Genomic DNA, 21,266 nt, shown 5'->3' on the forward strand with positions numbered 1-21,266 from the left:
TCAGCAGTTTGAATAACTCCTCTAAACTGCTGTAAACGGGTTACAGTGGACTAGGGTTTGAGGACACAACACTCTTTAAACACATCTGATGCAGTTTATTTCAAAGCTGCTGTTTTAAAATAAGACAATTTCATGAACATTAAATAACATGTACAAGGTAGTAATTTATTATACAATATTTCAGATAGACACATTGGAAATGTAACACATTTATCCTAGTGATCTTATACGTTCTTACCTGTATGTTCTAAATGTTTTAATGTCACATTGTCAACAGGGAAAAAGCTGAGGATAGCACCATATTCTGGACACATGTTTGCTATTGTAGTTCGATCTACTATAGATAACTGTGAAACTCCACTTCCAAAAAACTCAACAAACTTTCCAGCCACTCCTACTTGTCTGAGGTGCTATATAAAGAGATACATAGAAACACACACAAAATTAGCATGGATTTTCTGAAAACTATAAAATCTAATTTTTAATCCATTACTACTGACAGTGAAAGAGGTCCTCTGTTATTTTTATGAAACATCAACTCATTCTGGTTTTCCAGGTATTTTAAGGTAAACAGTCAATAGAAGAGTGGTCAAATGTTACTATTAGGGTAAAAAAGGGCTTGAAAGTTCAAAATGGCTAAGATTCCCATTTTAATGTCTCTGAAATCAGCATATACCTTAGACTCTATGGTGTGTCTGTTAGCTGGCAGTCTTCTTTCTTTCTTAGCAGCACATAAAACAGTGGTGCTTCTAACCAATGATGGCATCTTAGATTTAGTGAAATACTAATATACTGATGAAACTGTGTATTTAAATTCAAAAAATTATATACTGCTATAAAAATTCTTCGAATTCCAACTACTGATCCAAATATTTACAGCATCACTAATTATAGGTAAATTTCTTCTTTTTAAAAGATATTTTGTTTTTGATGGGGACCATTTTTAAAATCTTTATTGAATTTGTTACAATACAGCTTCTGTTTTGTTTTTGGGTTTTTTGGCCACGATGCACGTGGGATCTTAGCTCCCTGACCAGGGATTGAACCCGCACCCCCTGCACTAGAAGGCGAAGCCTTAACCACTGGACCACCAGGGAAGTCCCCCTAGGTAAATTTCATTTTGATAGGATTTAACATGTGGCCTCAAACTTAATTCCTTCTAAAATCATTTTTCTTATTACTCATTTTTAAGTAACCAAAACAGCTACCCACCTTCTCTCAATTTTAAAATGGTGTCAGAATGGTATAGAGGGACTGCTCAGCACAGTGACGATGTATGAAACAACATTCAACCTATGAATAACATTAAGCTCTAACATTTTATAAGTGCTAAGGATCACTTAATCCAAACGTTTTATAGATGCAGAAACTCAACCCTAAAAGAGAGATGTTTCCTAATTTTCACTGTTTTATTTTTGAGGATAAGAGCCATATAGATTAGATACGGCAAGCCAAATGCTGCTTTCCCCAAATTAATGAGGTACCACAATATACATTTTGAAAAACAATATATGATTAATCCTACAAAGATCATGAATAGAACAGGACCTCAAATATGGGACAAAATAATCAAAAAGGTACACCTACATAATAAATTTAATTTTTGCATCAATAAGCCAAAATGTCAAAAGTATACGTAGAACATTGTTAAGAAAAAATATAGCTGGAGGAATCTAAAAAGCACCATTAATTTTCAGGATGTGTGAAGGAAAAGAATTGATTTTTCTAAAATTATAATGGGCTATCCCTTTTCCTGTAGGAATAAGCCTTCAATTCTCTATTTAACTTCTTGATCTTTTGGTACCACACACTGAATCAATCATTTCTGCAAGATGTCAATTTTTTTCTAATTAGGGAAGAGGGATCAATACTAAATGGTGAGAGGGAGGCAATACCATTTACTTTCCCTGCCGAGTATTCTGAAAGCCTTCAGACCAGTAACCTAACAGAAAATGCTGAGACGCTGGGATCCAAATTGGAATTATTTGTGGAACATTTCCCAGGTTCATTCATTTAACGAAATGGGACTTAATCATTACAATAAAGTTAGTGAAAACTAGAAATTTAGGATGGAGAGTTACAAATTATTGTCTTTAGGAAACCCTACAGTACATATATTAAACGCATGCAGCTAATATTTTAAAAATTCAGAGAAAAAGTTTCTATATAATACTTTTATCATTTCTTTTTATTTTTAATTGAAGTATAGTGGATTTACAATGTTGTGTTAGTTTCAGGTGTACAGCAGAGTGACTTTTTTTTTAAATGTTAAAATAGCCAATAGAAAAATTTGACACTACCATATTTTTACAGCCTATATTTTTTAAAGTACTAATACAGTAATAGTTTTCAGGGGACAAATGATTCAAATTTGTCAAATTAAAGGAGATGCAATTAGACATTTCCTAAATATGACTTTTTTTTTTTTTTTTTAAATTCACAAAGGCAACAAACATTCACTGAGGCAATAAGGCATAATGGTTAAGAGCATGGACTTAAGAACCTGACTGCCTGGGTGGGAAACCTTGTTCTACACTGACCATTCAGCCCTATGACCCTCTGGTTAAGTCATTAAACCTTACTGTGTCTCAGTTTTCACAGAATTAAAATAAGGATGGCAAAAGTAACAATCTCATAGGCTTGTAATGAGGAATAAATGAGTTAACATGTCAAGAGAACAATGACACAACAAACTGTTTTGTACTTACTAGTATAAAGGGTTAAAATTTGCTATTATTACTATGATGATAACTATGATGACATAGCTAATAACATCACAGTGCTGAGGATGAGCTGATGAACCCAAATCCCTGCCCTTATGGGGCTCTTCTACTTACAAAAAAAATCATGTCCACTAAGTTATACAGCTAGCAAAATTTTAACTTACCTTTGTAATGCCAAGAACAACATCTATGGATGTAACAAAAGGATTCGATGAGCCAGTTAATTCACATCCAACCACCTCTGGTAAAGTAAGAGAAGCTGGCAGACCAAGCATGACTGCTTCTGTTTCAATACCTCCAACCCCTAATGTAATAAAGACAGGTATATGAGTATAGCACATTTAAAGATAATTTATCTTTGTAACATCTAAATCTCTAGGTGTTTCACAAGCTTGTCTTACACAGTACCTTGCACAGAATTACTATAATGCTATTACTGTAGATATGGCACTCAAGTCTTCTGAAAAGAATGACTCCACTCATATGGTTGGAAAAAACTGATTTTTACCTTTATTTTAAATTCAGAAAACATTTAGTATCTATTATGCTAGATACTATGCTATGCTCAAGATACAGTATGAATAGAACCCAGCCCCTGTCAACCTCAAGAAGCTCAGTCTAATGATAAAGACAAAAAGCCAACAATTATAGCACCCTATAAAAGAGTACATGCACTCTGCCAGAGGGAATAGCTGATGCAAGCCGTGAGGTGCAATAGCACAACCCACTCGGGTAAATAAAAGATGTGTTTGGGTAAATGGCTAAAGAGGCAACAGGTTGTGATGGGCCCTATAAAAAACATGAAGAGGGGGCTTCCCTGGTGGTGCAGTGGTTGAGAGTCCACCTGCTGATGCAGGGGACACGGGTTTGTGCCCCGGTCCGCGGCATGAGGATCCCACATGCCGCGGAGTGGCTGGGCCCGTGAGCCATGGCCGCCGAGCCTGCGTGTCCGGAGCCTGTGCTCCGCAACGGGAGAAGCCACAACAGTGAGAGGCCCGCGTACCACACACACAAAAAAAACATGAAGAAATCTGGATTTACAAAGAACGCTAGGAGAAGCCACTGAAGGACTTTAAATAAGGGAGTAAGCACATCACCTTCACAGACATCATCATCATCATCACTAACCACTCCACAAATGGTAGTGCTGTGCTGGGCATGGTCCACATTTCTTTTCATAAATTCTCTCTTATACCACACTGTCCACAAACACTTGAATTAAGATTTACTTTTGCTCCTGCTGTTATACGTGAAAAAACAGCCTCAAAGAGGCTATAAAGACCCTGCTATTTATGTTCTTTTATAAATTTCCTGACATCCTCTCCCCCAAAGAATTAAATATAGTCATTTACTTACCCCACCCCAGAATCCCCAAACCATTCACCATGGTTATATGAGAATCTGTGCCAATGACACTGTCCGGAAAGAGGAGGTCCTTTTCTTCAAAAACCACTCTCGACAAATACTCTAAGTTTACTTGATGAGCCATTCCAGTTCCAGGAGGGATTACAGCCACATTCTTAAAAACTCTTGAACTCCACTGTATTTTATTTAAATTTAAGAAATCCAACTGTTAGCATATATCTGAATTTGCCTCATAATCAACATATAAATAAATACTGACACTAAAAATATTTTACCAATGTTCATCATGGTCAAAGTTTACAGTACATAAAAACAAATACACAGATACTAAACCTAAATATATTCATTTTGCAGATTAAAACAAAATTAAGTCAAAGAAAAATGTTCCAATAGTCCAGATAAACAGTAGCTTTCAACTACATTCCAAGGATTCTCAGGGATGGGAAAAGGGGTAGGCCCAAGTAGAAGACCCTCCAAGCTCACTTGAATTAGAGCCACTGTTTTTAATATTTTGTTATACACTAGCGTTTCTGATTAAGATTTTATTTGAAGGAAAAAAGTAAAAAAGGGTTCTACTGCTAGTGTTTAAAAACTTCTAAAGATATAAGAATCAAACCTTTCAATATTTCATAAACTCCTATTAAAAAATTTCCCCCCAGTCATTTATACCTTGAAAAATTGAAGCCTCTCTCGATTTCTGCCAAATTCTACTTCTTGATTTTTTAATACTGTTTCAGGTCTAAAAAGAAGAAGAACTGGCATTAAATATATGTATTACAGAAAAGACTTGCCTTGTTTCTAAGTCTACATATTTTAAAAATTCTGGGAATAGCAGTTTACTAGACTTCTCAGAATCAGTTATTTTCTTTTCAACAAGGAAGCTCTGCTTTAAGTAACACTAGAAAGCTACTGCAAGGACTTATTATTTAAGCCATGGTCCACACCAGTGTCCCAAACTGTACTTAACATGTAACACTGTGAGATTTGGCTAAAATATTAAAAGTAGCATGGTAACCTTTGTTGGATTTTCCACTGCAAGGAAAAAGAAGGGTTATAGCTTAATGAAAAATAAGCATGTACATCTCCACCCACTTAACTCTAGTACCAGTTAAACTAGGAGATACTTGTTGATTATCACAATGTAGCAATGACAAACAACTCAATATCACTTTATAGTTTAAAAAGAGCTTTTGGTAAAAATTTTAAATTCATCTCACCCAAAATGGAAGGTTCTATTTTATATAAAGTAGCATTTTACTTTAAATGGATTATAAATCTATTTTACATGAATTATGTAAACTAAGAGATAAAAACAATTCACTGCCAAGCAGTAAACATAGTGCCATTTTTAGGAAGCTATTTTTATCTAATGGATATTTAAAAAAAAATTATTTCTAACAGCTTTAAGTTGTTTATTTCACTTGCCAGCTGGTGATTTAAGTGTTGACTAGAATATCAATATAACTTAAATTATACATGTCCTCCAGGGTCCAGATAATTATAGTTGTGTGTCAACTTTTTTCAAAAAAACAAAGATTAATAATTCATTGCTGATTGATCATTTGAAGCCATAGCACATCTTAATGAGATTTTTCTTAGGACCTCAGGGAACATAGCTTTCTAGAGCCACTCCAATTATCTTACCTTTTCATAGTATATATAGCTACAAAGTACTACACAAACATTTATTAGCTCATAACCTGACTTCAAATCAGGCAGTGATTTCAAGTGCCAAATGTATGCTCTCAATACTCTATCCCTCAATTTCTTGTTTGAGCCTATAATTAATACTTCACTGATGCATTAAAGCACATGAAAGAGTTACTATTTTCATACAACCAGGGACTATAACATATCTGATCTTAATACTTCGTAATTTAGAGTCAAAATTGAGGGGAAATGTTACACCAGATTGGATTTTTAGAAATAAAAACATACCATCTTAGCACTTCATACCAGTTATAAAAAGATACCCAAGAAAATCAATGATTTTTTGAATCAATAAATCTTCCTTTTCAGGAAATTAATTTCTAAATAAGAAGAGAAATTAATCTCAAAATTCAACATGTCCCTAACCATCAGGACAGCCAGGTAGGGAATAAGGAGTACTTACATAAATGTAGAACTGCCATGATTTGATGGCAAAGGACCTACAGATTATATTGAATTCTTAGAAAGGAAGAGCACCTGAGTTCACTTATAACCTGAGGCTTTACAGCTACATTGAGCACAAAATTTAGAAGTACCCAGAATTTGAAAGATCCAATTTAGGGACAAATGAACTAATATACTATTTGGTACTTATGATGAAATATGTGTTGATATTACTCTTAGCTAGCCTAAATCTTAAATGTGTTAATTTTTTTTCAATTTGAAAAAGTGTAAGTCATTTTCAACTCGTCTTTAAAAAACCTGACAGTCTAGTAAACAATGGGATAAACAACATAACTCTCTTAAAATAAGACTAAGACTTTGGAAACTTTATAGCATATAAAAATTCAAATTATAGAACTCTTTTTTTTTATTTTGAAAAATTACCTATTAGGAAATTTAACCAACTCTTAAGAACGGGATTCTTTTCCAGGCAGGTTTACTACTTTCCATGGTACTATATAGGAAATTGCTTATCTAAAAGGGCTCATTAAGTTTATAACATGATAATGATAATATTCTTAACATAGAGGTCTCAATGCAATAAGAAAGAATAAGAAATCTCCTAATAGGAAAATAAAGCTAAAAATAAATAGATTTCATAAAAGAAATCTGAATGAATAATGAGCATGTGAATGGTATAAATTCACTAAAATAAAAAATTTACTGTTCAAGATAATTTTCTGTCTACATTAGTTACAAAAATTAAATATATTTATAGAAAATTCTTAAGAAAAGTTTTCTTCAAAGGAACAGAAATAAATCATGGTATTTAGAGACTACCATTTTCATTAACTTTGCTTCGTTCAGTACAATAGGAAGCACAGTAAATATGAAGGCAATGTAATAGGAATCAGGAGGGGAAGGAGAATAAACATGATTTCCTTAACTGAAAAATAATCTGGTACTAATAAATATTTTTAAAAACATCTCATACTCAGGCACTGGTTGCAAATGAAAAGGACATAGAATGGGTGTATTTTCGATCTGCGAAGAAAATCTTCCTGAGTTTCGGCCTAGTTCTCCAGAATCACACGATCCTCGGCAGGTAGTCTGGCCTCTGCAGGGAAGCTTCTTAGGCTGCACTCTAAGTGGAGAAAGCTTTCCTGCTTTCTGTAAGTCACCACCTCCAGGATTTGGAGCATTCTGTATTGCACTATCGTTCCAAAAGGAAACAAAATAAAACCATTTAAAAGTTACAGAAATTTAGCTCTTCAAAAAGCACACAACAGCAATGCTATCTGGAAGTAACAACTGAATGTTATTCAAAGGTTAATATATCATTTATTTCAGGTTTCAAAAGCAAATCTCAGATTACCAAAAGAAAAAAGTTGATTTATTTAAATTTATGGAGATTAAAAAAAAATTGTGCCACTAAAATCATTTTCATATAGTAACTTTTGGCAAGTAGCAAAATCGATTTTTTTCCCCATCTAACAACTTAAAAGAAGTTCAGAGCCATCGTTTAATCTAGAGGGCAAAGGCTCTCACAGGTTTTAATAAATTGTAGCCTTTTCCATTACTCCAGGGAATGTAAAAAGAAAGCTGGTACATGAAAATAGAATCATGTCTTCTCTAGTTTGACTTTGGTCAAAATGACCTTTTAAATATAAGAAATTTATTTCAGTGGAAGGAAAATACAGCTGTAGTAAGCTCAGTGTTTTCAACCACCAATTTAGACATTAAAGGCTCACATCTTTAAATTCTCTCTGGAAGTTTAAAAACAAAAAGGAAATGAAGGCTTAATTCAGATATTCACTCCAAAAAGCAGGTTCCAGGCTTACACATATCTATATAAAATGGCAGCAGAAATATACAAACATGAAAATCAGTTTAAATTTAGATTCAGTTAAAAAGAAAATCCACCAATACATAAAGTTTTCATCAGTTTTTTTTTGTATATTAGTCAATACTAACTGTAGCAAACTTTACTCTGGCACAAATTATCTCTATTCCCTTTCTTCTATACCACACACTCCCAGTGGACTGGCTGCCAGTCAACGTGCGTGGCTGTCTTTATAAATATGTGTATTAAAGTACCATTTGTTGAAGTCAATTTGTAAAGAATGATCAACCGTGAGATCTGTCGGACAGGCAGGATGGACTTTCTTAGGGTCACCTCCAAGAGTTTTCACTGCCTCCCTCATAGCAGCAAAATCCACCATTGCCGGTATTCCACTAAAAAATAAAGAATGATCAACTTCTAATTCTTCTTTTACATTTGCTCAAATGATCAATATGCATTTTTAAATTTAAAAAGTATCCCTTTTTAAGTTGCATTCATGTTTGATAATGTACAGGTTATCCAAAGTTAGATGTATCCTGGTTTAATGAGAATTAATATTAAATATTATCTGAGAATTTGAGGGCTCAAAGGTAAATGTGCCAAAAATACAACAGATGATTTTTAGAGGCATAAGAGAACTTCAAGGGAACTGCCTATGGAATTCTTTCTCTTGCCTTATATTTTAAGATACCCCTCCCTTTTCCCCAGCTCCAGCCCCTTCACTCCCAGTGCCTTCTTGTCTCCAAAGTTATCCACTAAATATATGGATATAGATATAGATGGATCTATATCTATAGATCTATATCTATATCTATACCTACATATATATCTCCAGCCAACTATATAAGAAGCATTTACCAAATGCCTTCAATGTGCTAGACACCAATGGTATAAGACCAAATAAGGGAGAGTAACTGTTCTCAAGGAATTTGTAGGGAAGATAAAGTAGCAATTATAGAATAGTATCATAAGTACTACAGTAGCAGCATATACAGGGTACACAGAGCAGTAGCTTACAAACCAGATTTAGGTGGGTGGGTGAAGGGGATGTTCTTATTTGTCTAGCTAACTCCTACACCTCCTTCAAAACTCAGCTAACGGTTAATTCTTCCAATAAGTAATCCCTGGACACACAGATTAGGTAGAATCTTTCAAGCTATGATAAAGACTTTATTGTAAGTGCAATGGAAGCCAATTGGAGAATAGGGGAATGATATGACCTTGATTAACATCTTTTAACCAAGTCACTTCACCTACTGTGAAAAGACAAGACTATACATTCCAAGTATGGAAGCAGGGATACCAGTTAACAGATTATTATAGTTATAGTCCAGGTAAGTGAGAATGGGGCTAGAATCAGGATGACTGTGGTGGAGATGGTAAGAAGTATTTGGATTCAGGATATGTAGATTTCAAAGGTAGAGTTGACAGAACCTGCTGATAGACTGGATTATGTACGAAGGACAGGAACCAGGGTTAACTCCTAGATTTTTGCTCTAAACAAACAGGAGACTATAGCGCCATTCAATATGACAGAAAAAAACTTGGAAAGAATACATGAGGGGGGCTGAGCAATGAAGTTTTGGATATGTTAAGATTGAGAAGCCTATTGGCTATGTGGACATGACAAGTAGTTTTTAAATAAATGGTACCAAAAAAAGTGCCTAATTTTTAAGAAATAGCTTCAGTTTAGAAAAGGCAACTTTTTAAATTTATAAACTAATCTTCACAATTAAAAAACAAGACAGCCATCAGGGAGTCTGAATTTTAAAAAGCGAACACTGAAAATTCATCATGAAAAATAAACCTATCACTCACGTAAAATCTTGAAGAAGAACACGGGCAGGGAAAAAGGGCACTTCAACATTGCTTTGTTTGGTTTTCCAGTCTAAAATGTTCATAACATCTTCCCTTTTCATTAAAAAGCCATCACAATTTCGCACAGCAGCTTCCAACAGGACCCGTATTGAGTAAGGCAGAACATCTAATTCAAGAGAAAATATTACTATTAATAAGCGAATAATCATAACTACATATTGTAAAAATTACAATAGCAAAATGATAAAGACACAGATGCTTTGTTTTCTCAATTAAAAAAATTTTAGTCAATAAGCAACAAGGATTTGCTGTATAGCACAGGGAATTATATTCAATATCTTGCAATAACCTATAATGGAATATAATCTGAAAAATATATATATAACTGAATCACTTGGTGTACACCTGAAACAAAATATTGTAAATTAACTATATTTCAATATAAAAAAAATTTTTAGTCTAGTAAACAGGGAGTGAAACACCATTCTTGTTAATACCAGGCTTTCTATAAATTTGACTTTCCTGTATGTAAGCTGAGGCCCTGAAAAAGCAGAGATAAAACCTTCACCTAAACTTTAATAGAATAAATGAAAAATTAATTAACTAATTAATTAAAAAAACTTCACACAACAGCTGACTTGGGCATATGAGACTGACAAGTACTTAACATTCAGGGAAAACACAGAAAAACTGAAAAGCACAGATAATTAGAATTAAATACAATAATGAAAACATCCCAATTATGGCAAAAAAATGTTTAAACTGTGTAAAAGTTTGTAATAAATTTAAAGGATTTCCATCAAAAATAGTTAAGGTTTAAAAATAAACCAGGGTGCTTAGGTGAATAAAATTCATTTCATGAAAATTGTCATTAACTCTTGATTTCAAGTTTAAGGAGAGAAATAGATTTCAATATTTAAAATTTTTTTGATCCTATTAAATTCTCACACTGGATTTTGCCACAAAGAAGTATTTCCTTAGGACTTAAATGGAAGACGAAATCAGTATGAAATTAGCTAAGTCATGGTAACCCACATAATAGATTACTATGCAGCTGTTTAAAGGAATGATGATCTCTGCATGCTGATAAGAAGTGATCTCCAGGGCTTCCCGGGTGGCACAGTGGTTAAGAACCTGCCTGCCAACACAGGGGACACGAGTTCGAGCCCTGGTCCGGGAAGATCCCACATGCTGCGGAGCAACTAAGCTCATGTGCCACAACTGCTGAAGCCCGCGCATCTAGAGCCTGTGCTCCACAACAAGAGAAGCCCGTGCACTGCAACCAAGAGTAGCCCCCGCTTGCTGCAACTAGAGAAAGCCCGCACCCAGTAACGAAGACCCAATGCAGCCAAAAAATATAATAAATAAAATAAAAAAGAAGTCATCTCCAGACTGTACCATTAAGAGAAAAAGCAATGCAAAACAATGTTTATAGTATATACCTTTACAGTAAGAAAGGGAGCAAAACAAAATATGTATATGTATTTTATATATTAAATATAAAACTAAAAACTATAATTTTAAATATATAATAATATATATAATGTATATATTATATATATATATATATAATATTATATATGATAATATATACTCCCCCCCAGAAAGAACAATGAAAGGATAAAATTAAACTTTATATATATATATGCCATATAGTATTTTGGTTGTATCTCCCTACCAGGATATATATTAAGGGCAAAAAGATCCACAAAGAAAACAAATTATGTTCAGTCATTAGTACTGATATTGTAGTTTTGAAATTGTCATATATACAATGAGAAGCAAGCAAAAACTTTTGTTACTATGGTTGGGAACCAAGATTTAAGAGTAATGACGTACAAGTATAAAATCAGAGTAGCCAAGTTTTAAAAAAAACTTACACTTCAATAGGTATCATCAGTACAAACTCATGATTTTTCTCTTTCTAAAAAATATGTACGTATTTCCTATCTCTGATCAGTGAAAATGCCTAAAATGATGACAATGCAATAGTACTGAACCACTAGCAACTCCGGTTGCTGTTTCTAAATACTATTTCCCATTTTTAAAAAAAACAGAGTTCCTTGGAGAAATGGTTAGTTCCGTATTTGGGGAAGGATATGCACAAAATGAGCCTGGAACATCCTGTGTCAGAAACCAAAGAAATTATCAAAGACTAATGGGGACACTAATGGATCAATCTGAGCAACAAAATGAATAATGACTGTAATACACTAAAACATATCAAATATATAAATAGCCCTGAGTTCATAATGACTCCTTTGCTACAGAAACTCCTTACTCTGAAAACTGACAAATAAAGGGGGGAAAATCAATCATTAATCTTGTTTTTCCTGATTTCAAGTGGCAAAACAGTAAAGAGGAGAAAGTTCCTCGTAATAGCAGAATTACAGCTAATAAATGTAGAAGGGCAGTGATATAATTAGAAAAATCACCAATGTGCAGCACCTAATGAAATAATGGATCTGTACAATGATCATAAGTGGATGCTAAAATCCTGAGGTGATATATGAATGGGGAACTTATAATGGATGGATCAAGCTGAGAAAAACTATACCCAACTCAGCATCACCAAAAGTAGGACATTAATAGATATTATTTGCCTCCTGATGAAGTAGGAAATATAAGCTAGGAGATATTCTTTCCAAAAATACATACATACATAAATAAACCTGAATCTAATCAAACATCCAGCTCTAACTTCTAGTTAACAAGAAATACGGGGGATAGTACAACAATAAAATAAAACCATGAAGAAGCAATCAAATCCAGAATGTAGTACATTCTACAGAACAAAGAACCTGATTTCTTCAACATAAAAATGGCATGGAAAAAGGAGAGAGGATGAATATTATAGATTAAAAGAGATTTAAGAGACATAAAGACCAAATGCTATATGTGGATCCTATTTGGATACCGTGTGAACAAACCAACTGAATAAATGTATTTTTGAGACAACCAGAGAAATCTGAACTTGGACTGGGTTTTAGATCATATTAAGGAGTTACTGTTAATTTTGTTAGTTATAAGAAGTCCTTTCGTACATCAGAGATGTGTACTGGAGTACATTTACAGATTTAAAAAAAGGTGGACTATTTGAAATAAAAGATTGACAAAATGTTGATAACTAGCTGACAAATACATGGTGGGTTATTATACTATTCTCTCCCTACTTTTATGCTTGAAAATTTTAACACACACAAACTGAAGATTAATGAAGTTGTAAGTAAAGAGGATAAAGGACTACATAATCAGAAATACTAGATTCAAAGCCAGTATTTGCTATTTACAATAGGTATGACCTTTGGAAAGCAACTCAAGTTGATGCATTTTCCATTTAAAATGGGAATGCCAGCTACCTAACATATGTGAAGAATATCTTACCTCAGCATCTACCTAGTACACGTAAAACCCTCAAACAAACATACTATGACAAACAGTAGGTACTTAACAAATATTAGTTTCCATTCTTACCTCAATGAGAAACATAATGAAGCCCCCCAAACCAAGAGGAATTACAGGGGGGACATTTTTTTTTAACAGAACATTTGGAAATGATGAGAAGTAAAATATTATCCCAGAAGCAAACACAACATTAACTTTGGTTAATTATTCTGGAAAAACAATCTTAGGAATATTTTTTGTTTTAAATATCTTTATAAAAAGCATTTTGTCAGATTTCTAGTAAAATATGGTAAAATAAACACCAGTAATTATCTCCACTCTCTCCTGCAACCCACTAAGATAATAGTAAAGAAATAAAAAAAATTATAAACTTGCAAGAACAAAGAAAGAAACAGAGAGAAGCAAAACTAACAAAATTTTGGAAAATAGTCCTTGGTTGACTGGTAATGGACTGAGCAGAATAGAGAAAGCTGAAACTAAATGTCTACATAGGGGCAAGGCAATCAGAAACAAAGACTAGGAATCAGGACAGCCTGCAATTTCTTAAGAGGAGTGTAAGAAACTAGAAGGCAATGTAACAATGCCTTCAAAATTCCAAGAGAATTTCCCACCTAGAAATCTGTGAACAGGTAAACTATCAATTAACCAGGCAACGTCTCAAAAATTTACTTCTCAGGCACCCTTTCTTAGGAAGCTACTGGGATATGTTCTATAAAACAAGGAATTAAGTGGAAAATAAAAAATCATGATATCTAGGAAATAGTCTCTGACACAGGAAAGCACAGACTCTTCTAGGGCAACACCGTGTAAGCCACAGTGCAATCGAAGATGGAGTCCAGATGGTATGCTGCTAAGAGAAGGGAAAAAAATTAATTGATAGATTACCTGATTATACCAGAAGGAGTTTAGTTCTTTTGGAGAGTTTGGAGATGAAGTATTGATAAAGACATAGAAAACTAAGCAAACAAAAAAAGACAGTCATTAATTCCAGGAAAAAAATACAAAGGTGTAAGAGAAACGAGATGCAATCATCATTTACTACATGGATTGGTTGAGAATATTTATAGTCATAATATAAGCACTGAACATTGATTTAACCAAAAATTATAACTATACTAGGAAGAGGTACATGGGATATATGTAGGGGAGAAGAAAAGTGCCAAATTCTCGTTTTCCATAGTAAAAAGTAAAGTCTAAAATTGAAAAGTCAAGAAACAGCTGTATATGCAAGGCTATTTAATAATATGGAGGACATTACCAAAACAAATAGCCAAAAGAATTAAAAATAAGTATTCTCTGCAGAGTAGAAATCTGGGGCAGGGTTACTCTTTTGGTTACAATTTCAGTGGTCTTACTGTTTTTTAACTCTATCATTTGAAAATTAATATTAAGTTAAAAACCAATATCAGATAAGAGTGTGCTAAGAAAAAAAGAATCACAAATGTTAACTGGACATTTTGTCACTAAGGAGCACTAACTTGCAGATTTGTCTAATTTCAGAATAACTACTAGAAGCCTACAGCAAGGGAAGATGCAAATAAACACCCTCTCCCCCAAACAAAAACAATTTATTTCTTCTTTCTCTCTGTGGTAGCCAGCCTCCAAGATGATACCAGTAATCTTTACCTCTTGGCATTCACATGCTCTCACATAACCTACACTGAAGATCAGTTGTTTGTATGACCAAGAGTATGGCAGAGATGACAGTGGGGGACTTTCTTCCTCTCTCTTTCTTTCATTGAAGTACAGTTGATTTACACTGTTGTGTGAGTTTCCGGTATACAGCAAAGTGACTCAGATATAGATATACAGATGTATTTCTTATTACAAGATATTGAATCTAGCTCCCTGTGTTATACAGTAGGTGCTTGTTGTTTATCTACTTTATATATAGTAGTACATATCTGCTAATTCCAAACTCCTAATTTATCCCTCTCCCCTGCCCTTTCCCCAATGGTAACCATAAGTTTGTTTTCTATGTCTGTGAGTCTATTTGTTTTGTAAAAAAGTTCATTTGTATCATTCCTTTAGATTCCACATATAAGTGATAACATAATGTATTTGTCTTTCTCTGTCTTACTTCACTTAGTATGATAATTTCTAGGTCCATGACAGTGTGTGACTTCTAAGGCTAGGTTATAAAAGTATTCCAGCATTAGCCTTCCTCTCTCAGACTGCTCACTCCAGGAGAAGCTGGCGGCCTATTACAAGGACAATCAAGCAGCACTGATGAGAGGCTCATGTGGAGCAAACCTGAGGCCTCTGTGCCAACAGCAAGCACTGACTTGCCAGCCATGTGTGAATGGGCCGCATTAGAAGCAGATCCTCTAGCTCCAGTCAGGCCTTCGGATGACTGCAGCCCCAACTAACCCCTGCTGTAACCTCAGGAGAGATCTTGAGCCAGCACTATTCAACTAAGCCATTTTTGAATTCCTGACCCACAGAACTGTGAGATAATAAATGTTTACTAATGCTTTAACCATAAAGCTTTTGGTTTAATGTATTACATAGTAAGGGAAAACTAATACAATTCTCTTCCTCAACTTTTAAAACAGTAACATCTACAGTTATTTACTTAGGATCTACTAAGGAAAAAATATCAATGTGTTTTACCTACATTATCTCATTTAATCCTTAAAGTAAATCTATAGGTAGATACTCCAGAGCCCTACCAGTAGAGAATAAGCTGGCAGGTGTGGAAAAATGGACACAGGTGCTCTAGTTTGTTTTTAGCAATATTAATTCCATATCCCTCACCAAGGCCCTTAACCTCTTTCTTCTTCCCTATTCTCCCTATGGCCCCCACCACACACTATCTCATGCTCCAATTACACCATCGTAAAAGTTCCTTCTCCAAACCTCTCTGATCCCCATTCTCACACCTTTTCTTCAACACCATGAGGACTTACTTTCTCCCTTATCCATCAGCACCTGCTTGTCTGTACATCCCCTCACATAAGCAGTTTAGGTTCTATGTGGTCAAATCTCTCGTTTCCCCAAACTGTACACTTTTCCTCCTTTGTTCTTCTATCCTATCTGTCCATCAAAACACCAACCTGTTTTGTCCTTTCAGTTGGTGAACCCCACATCACTTTCCCACTTATGAAGAACTGTTCTTTCTTTTTAAGAAGAACTTCACTGAGGCATATTTTACACATAATTCACCCTTTCCAAGGATACAATTCAACGATTTTTTAAGCAAATTTACCAAGTTGTACAATCAGCACCATAAATCAGTTTTAGAATATTTCATCACTTAATTAGATTCCTCACGCCCATTTGCTGTTAATCCCTGTCCTCTCCTTGCCCACACCTGGAAACTACTGATCTACTCTGTCTCTATAGCTTTGTCTTTTCTGTATATTTCATACAAATGGAATCATCCAATAAGGTCTATTGTGTCTGGCTTATTTCACTGAGCATACTTTTGAGGTCTGTCCATGTTGTAGCATGTATCTATAGTTAATTTCTTTTTATTGCTTAAGAGTATTCCATTGTATGGCTATACCAAATTTTGTCTATCCATTCACCCAGTGAAGGACATCTAGGTTGTTTCCAATTTTCAGCTATTATGAATAATGCTGCTGAGATGATTCATTTGCCAATCTTGGTGTAGAGAACGTTTCTATTTCTCTTGGGTAGATTCCTAAGAATGGAATTGCTGGGTCATATGTTAAATTTATGTTTAATGCTTTAAGAAACTGTCAAACTATTTTCCAAAGTGGCCACATCACTTTACATTCCCACCAGCAGTGTATGAAGTGACCTCATTTCTCCATATCCTTCCCAACATTTGTTATTGTCTGTTTCTTATATAATACCCATTCTAGTGGTTGCGAAGTAGTTCACTGTGGTTTTACTGGTGGTGATGTGTAAAGGAGGAGGAAGGAAAAAACAAATCCCTAAAACATCAACCAGAGAAACTGGTACCAATATAAATACACAATTACAACCTCATTTGGGTCCTCACCATTCACCCAGAAATTCTACTTTGTTTCTCTGATCTGCTTGTTTTCCCACACTCCACAATAATTCATTCATACCTTCAACTACTCTCCTTAAAATCAAATCTCTATTTGCCTCCTACAGGATCTAGCCCCACTTCCTACATCCTAGATAAATAAAAACTAATAGTTCCTATCTTCACTTCCTCCTACTTTACACACAAGCCTAGATACCTCTTGATTTATCCTTTTCCCAGTTAAGAAGGCAGCTGTGGACCTCCTCCTACTAAATGCCAACTTTTATAGGAGTTCTGCATCCAATTCCCAGTGATACATTTTAGGACCCATGAGTCATCAATTCTCTCTCCTTTTTCTGTAATCTATCCTTCAATTGGATTCTTCCCATCAGCATTTGAAGTCTTTAGCCCCAGTTTCACATACACACGTGTACACACAAACACACACAGCTTCCAAGTACTATTTTCTTCAAACTCTCAACCAAGTTTTTTGAAACAGTCGCCTATATTCCCAATGTCCACTTTTCTACACATTTCATTTTATACTTCTACACTTCCATTCACTCTTCAGCCCAGCCCAATCTGATTTCTTAAAATATCAATGAAACAGCTCTAACTAGTGTTTCAATATTCTCTCAACAATATTAAATGGAGCTAACAATTTCCTCCTTCTTGAAACACTCTTTCTATTGGCTTTCACAATACCATTCTCCATGTCTCCAATCTCACGTTTCTGCCTTACTTGCACGCAGAAGCAATGACTTGCCTTTGTTCCAGACTATCTTGAAAAAGATGTTAATATAGTGAATAGCCTTGGAAGATAAAGATAGTGTCTCTTTCTGGAGCAAAGGGCAGGCATGCTTACTGTCCATTATAAAAGATTTGGGTTCCCTAAGTCAGACTTCATTTTCTGTAACACAATCTCTGTGTGCAGGTATTACCTGGCCTTCTGCAACAAATGTTGGTACCAAGCACACTGCTTTGCTGTGGGTAATAAACTGTCCATTGTCTCTGATTCAAGAGTTTTGTGTCTTCTGCCAGCATCTATGAAACTGTCAGTTTAACTTACAAGGAGAGTAAAATTCTGGCACTTTTACAGTTCTCAACAAAATATTTTTCTGCAGTCCAGATCTGTCTTCTGAGCTCCAGAACCATGCAGCTAATTGCCTCACAAACATCTCTACTTGAATACTGATATGTTTCCAAATTCACTAGTACCTAAACTGAACTCTGATTTCCCCTCTGCCCCTGTCCCATATTACTACCACCTCCGTGTTCCCTAGCTCAGTAAACAGCACCACCTTCCACCCAGATGCTTATGCCAAAGTATCTAGGCAACATCCGTGACACCTCTTTCATATATTTTGAATTTGTCTACTTCTATCACCACCACCACTAACAAGTACAAGCCACCACTATGTCATCTCTCACCCAGATTCTTTAGTTCATCGTTCTATCTCCATACATGCCCCATACCAGTGGTTTTCAAAGTGTGGTCCCTGGACTCCTGGGGGGCCCTGAAACTCTTTCAGGGAATCTGCAAGGTCAACTAAGACATTATTTGCTTTTTCTACCATTTTGACATATGTGCTGATGGCTCAAAAACAATAGTGAATAAAACTGCTGATGCCTTAGCAGGACTCAAAGCAGTGGCACCAAACTGTACTTGTACTCACTGTATCATTCATTTTCAGGCAAAATACCAGTTTCACTTAAGAATGTCCTTGATGAAACAGAAAAAGTGTTAATTTTATTAAATCTCAACCACTGAGGTCAAGTCTCAATATTCTGTGTGACAACAATGAAGTGTATACAGCATTTCTTTCTTTCTTTTTTTTTTTTTTTTTTTTTTTTTTCGTTACGCGGGCCTCTCAATGTTGTGGCCTCTCCCGTTGCGGAGCACAGGCTCCGGACGCGCAGGCTCAGCGGCCATGGCTCACGGGCCTAGCCGCTCCGCGGCATGTGGGATCTTCCCGGACCGGGGCACGAACCCGTGTCCCCTGCATCGGCAGGTGGACTCTCAACCACTGCGCCACCAGGGAAGCCCTGTATACAGCATTTCTGCTCAAAACCAAAGTACAATCGTTGCTCAAGGGAAAAACACTTGTGTGATTGAATTACAAGCTAAATTAGCCACTTTTTCCAAAGAACACCATTTTCACTTGAAAGAACAAATGACCAACTATGATTATTCAAATATGGATATCTGGCAGACATTTTCTCAACAATGAATGAAGTAATAAGCCTGTCTGCTCATTATCTAGTCCCACCACTCTCTGCTCACTGTGTTCACTTAAGATCTTTGAGAAATAAAGGTTCACTAAGTTATGCAGATCTTCCAGATGTGGACACATTTTATTATACAATATATAAAAAATACAGACATGCACGTTTGTTAGTATCACCGCAGCCCTTTCAACATGGGAACCAGAGCTCCCATGAAGCTGTGCACTCTGAAAGACTCCTCCTGCCTGTGCCAGAACCTGGACCAAGACGCTCTGCGCAGAAGACCCTTTGTCCTGCCACTGCCTGGACTTCCCCTGCAAGCTGCCTGGACGGTCACACAATGAGCTGCTGCTGTTTCTGCAAGCCCCCATGTGTCCCATGCATCGTGAAGGGCTCTTGCTTCTGCCAGCATCTGTTCTCTCAATACACGTTCACAGTACCAGTTGCTGGTTGCCTACTCCCCTGCATGTACTTAAGATGATGGCCTACTGCCTGCCCAGCAACTCCAGACCAGCTCCAGTCTGACCAAACCAGCAAACTTCTCTGCGATCTAATGATACCTTCTCCAATGGTACCTGACCCCCTTCCAATTTTTCCTTCCTTGGGTATTCTCTGTCAGCTCTACAGGTACCATAAAGAATTTCCTTACATCTTACAATTACTCTTGTATCACAGTTAATAATTATTTACATTAAAGTTCCCCTATTCTATGCCCCGATTGGACTGAGACTGCTACAACATACTAAGGCACTGTACTTACATTTTCCATTACTAAACTGTGTGCTTTCTTTAGCACAAAGATGCTATCTTAGCCATCTTTCACCCACCAGAAACATCTGAGTACTCAATCTTAGCTGAATGAGTTAAACAGCATTGTTGAGAGATGCATGCACCAAGTATCAATAGAAAACTGGGCTGGATTAATACCACCTCTTCTAACCAGGAATTTCCAGAATCCTATGAATCTGGAAAGCTAATCCTCTAAAGATAGGTAATCAAAAAGACATGCAGGGAACCAGAACATGCCTGTGACTTAAACTGAAAAAGTATGATAACGTGTTATCATACTTCGGAAATGAACTGCTAATAACAGATATCTTTTTGATCAATTACTCAGTGTAAGATCCAAGAGGTGGTTCAGGCTTTAAAAAAAGATGCCGAGGTCTGCTATTTTATATGGGAGGCAGCTGATGAAAGGCATATCCAGGTTTCCAGGACTGTAGATCTTACCACTCAAGGCTAAGTGGCTGCTACTATGATTAGGCAATAAAATTTCTCTCTCAGGGCAGAGGTCGCAAACTGTTGGCCTGCAGATGTGTTTCGTTTGTTCTACACAGTTTTAACATTTTAAAGTTTAATTGCCAACACTGAGAAACCAGAGATTTTTTTACATGGAAATCCAAATTTCTGGCTTAAGATAAATAGAAAGTTTTACAACACCAACCTCACATTTCTGCTGGAATTGAGTAGCACCTACTCTTTTATATAGGGCATTTGCTCTCCTGCTTGCCACAATTCCAGCCAGGGCCATTTCACTTGTTTATGGTGCCTCTATGGTCCTTATAAGCATGAGCATCCAACCCCCAGTGTAGCAGTTTTATAAGCATAGATTTTGGAATCTCAAAGTTTCATCATGTTTTGATCAAGTTTCTCCTCTATCATTTATTAGGTAATGGTACTTAGTAGCGGGACCCTGGCCAAGTGGGTAATAACAGAACTTACAGAATGGATACAGTAAACAATCAATAAATACTAGCACTTTATTACTGCCCTTATTAAGCTGGGAAACAGAATGGTATTAAGGGGGGAAAAGTGTTGGTCTGAAGTCAAA

General features: G+C 35.7%; 1 protein-coding gene across 1 annotated transcript in view; it reads right to left on the reverse strand.

The window, feature by feature from the left end:
- The window catches only part of IREB2 (iron responsive element binding protein 2), a 49,689-nt gene that overhangs the window by 20,426 nt on the left and 7,997 nt on the right, over positions 1–21,266 (reverse strand). The window contains exons 3-9 of the mRNA XM_024754301.1: positions 9,844–10,009; positions 8,280–8,417; positions 7,177–7,395; positions 4,758–4,827; positions 4,080–4,263; positions 2,888–3,027; positions 239–410 (exon numbers count right to left, since the gene is read on the reverse strand). Of these exons, the coding sequence (XP_024610069.1) occupies positions 239–410; positions 2,888–3,027; positions 4,080–4,263; positions 4,758–4,827; positions 7,177–7,395; positions 8,280–8,417; positions 9,844–10,009 (1,089 nt within the window). The remainder of the gene's footprint in view (positions 1–238; positions 411–2,887; positions 3,028–4,079; positions 4,264–4,757; positions 4,828–7,176; positions 7,396–8,279; positions 8,418–9,843; positions 10,010–21,266) is intronic.

This window comes from Neophocaena asiaeorientalis, unplaced genomic scaffold (assembly GCF_003031525.2).
Source record: "Neophocaena asiaeorientalis asiaeorientalis breed wild unplaced genomic scaffold, Neophocaena_asiaeorientalis_V1.1 scaffold743, whole genome shotgun sequence".
In the NCBI taxonomy this organism is placed as follows: Eukaryota; Metazoa; Chordata; class Mammalia; order Artiodactyla; family Phocoenidae; genus Neophocaena; species Neophocaena asiaeorientalis.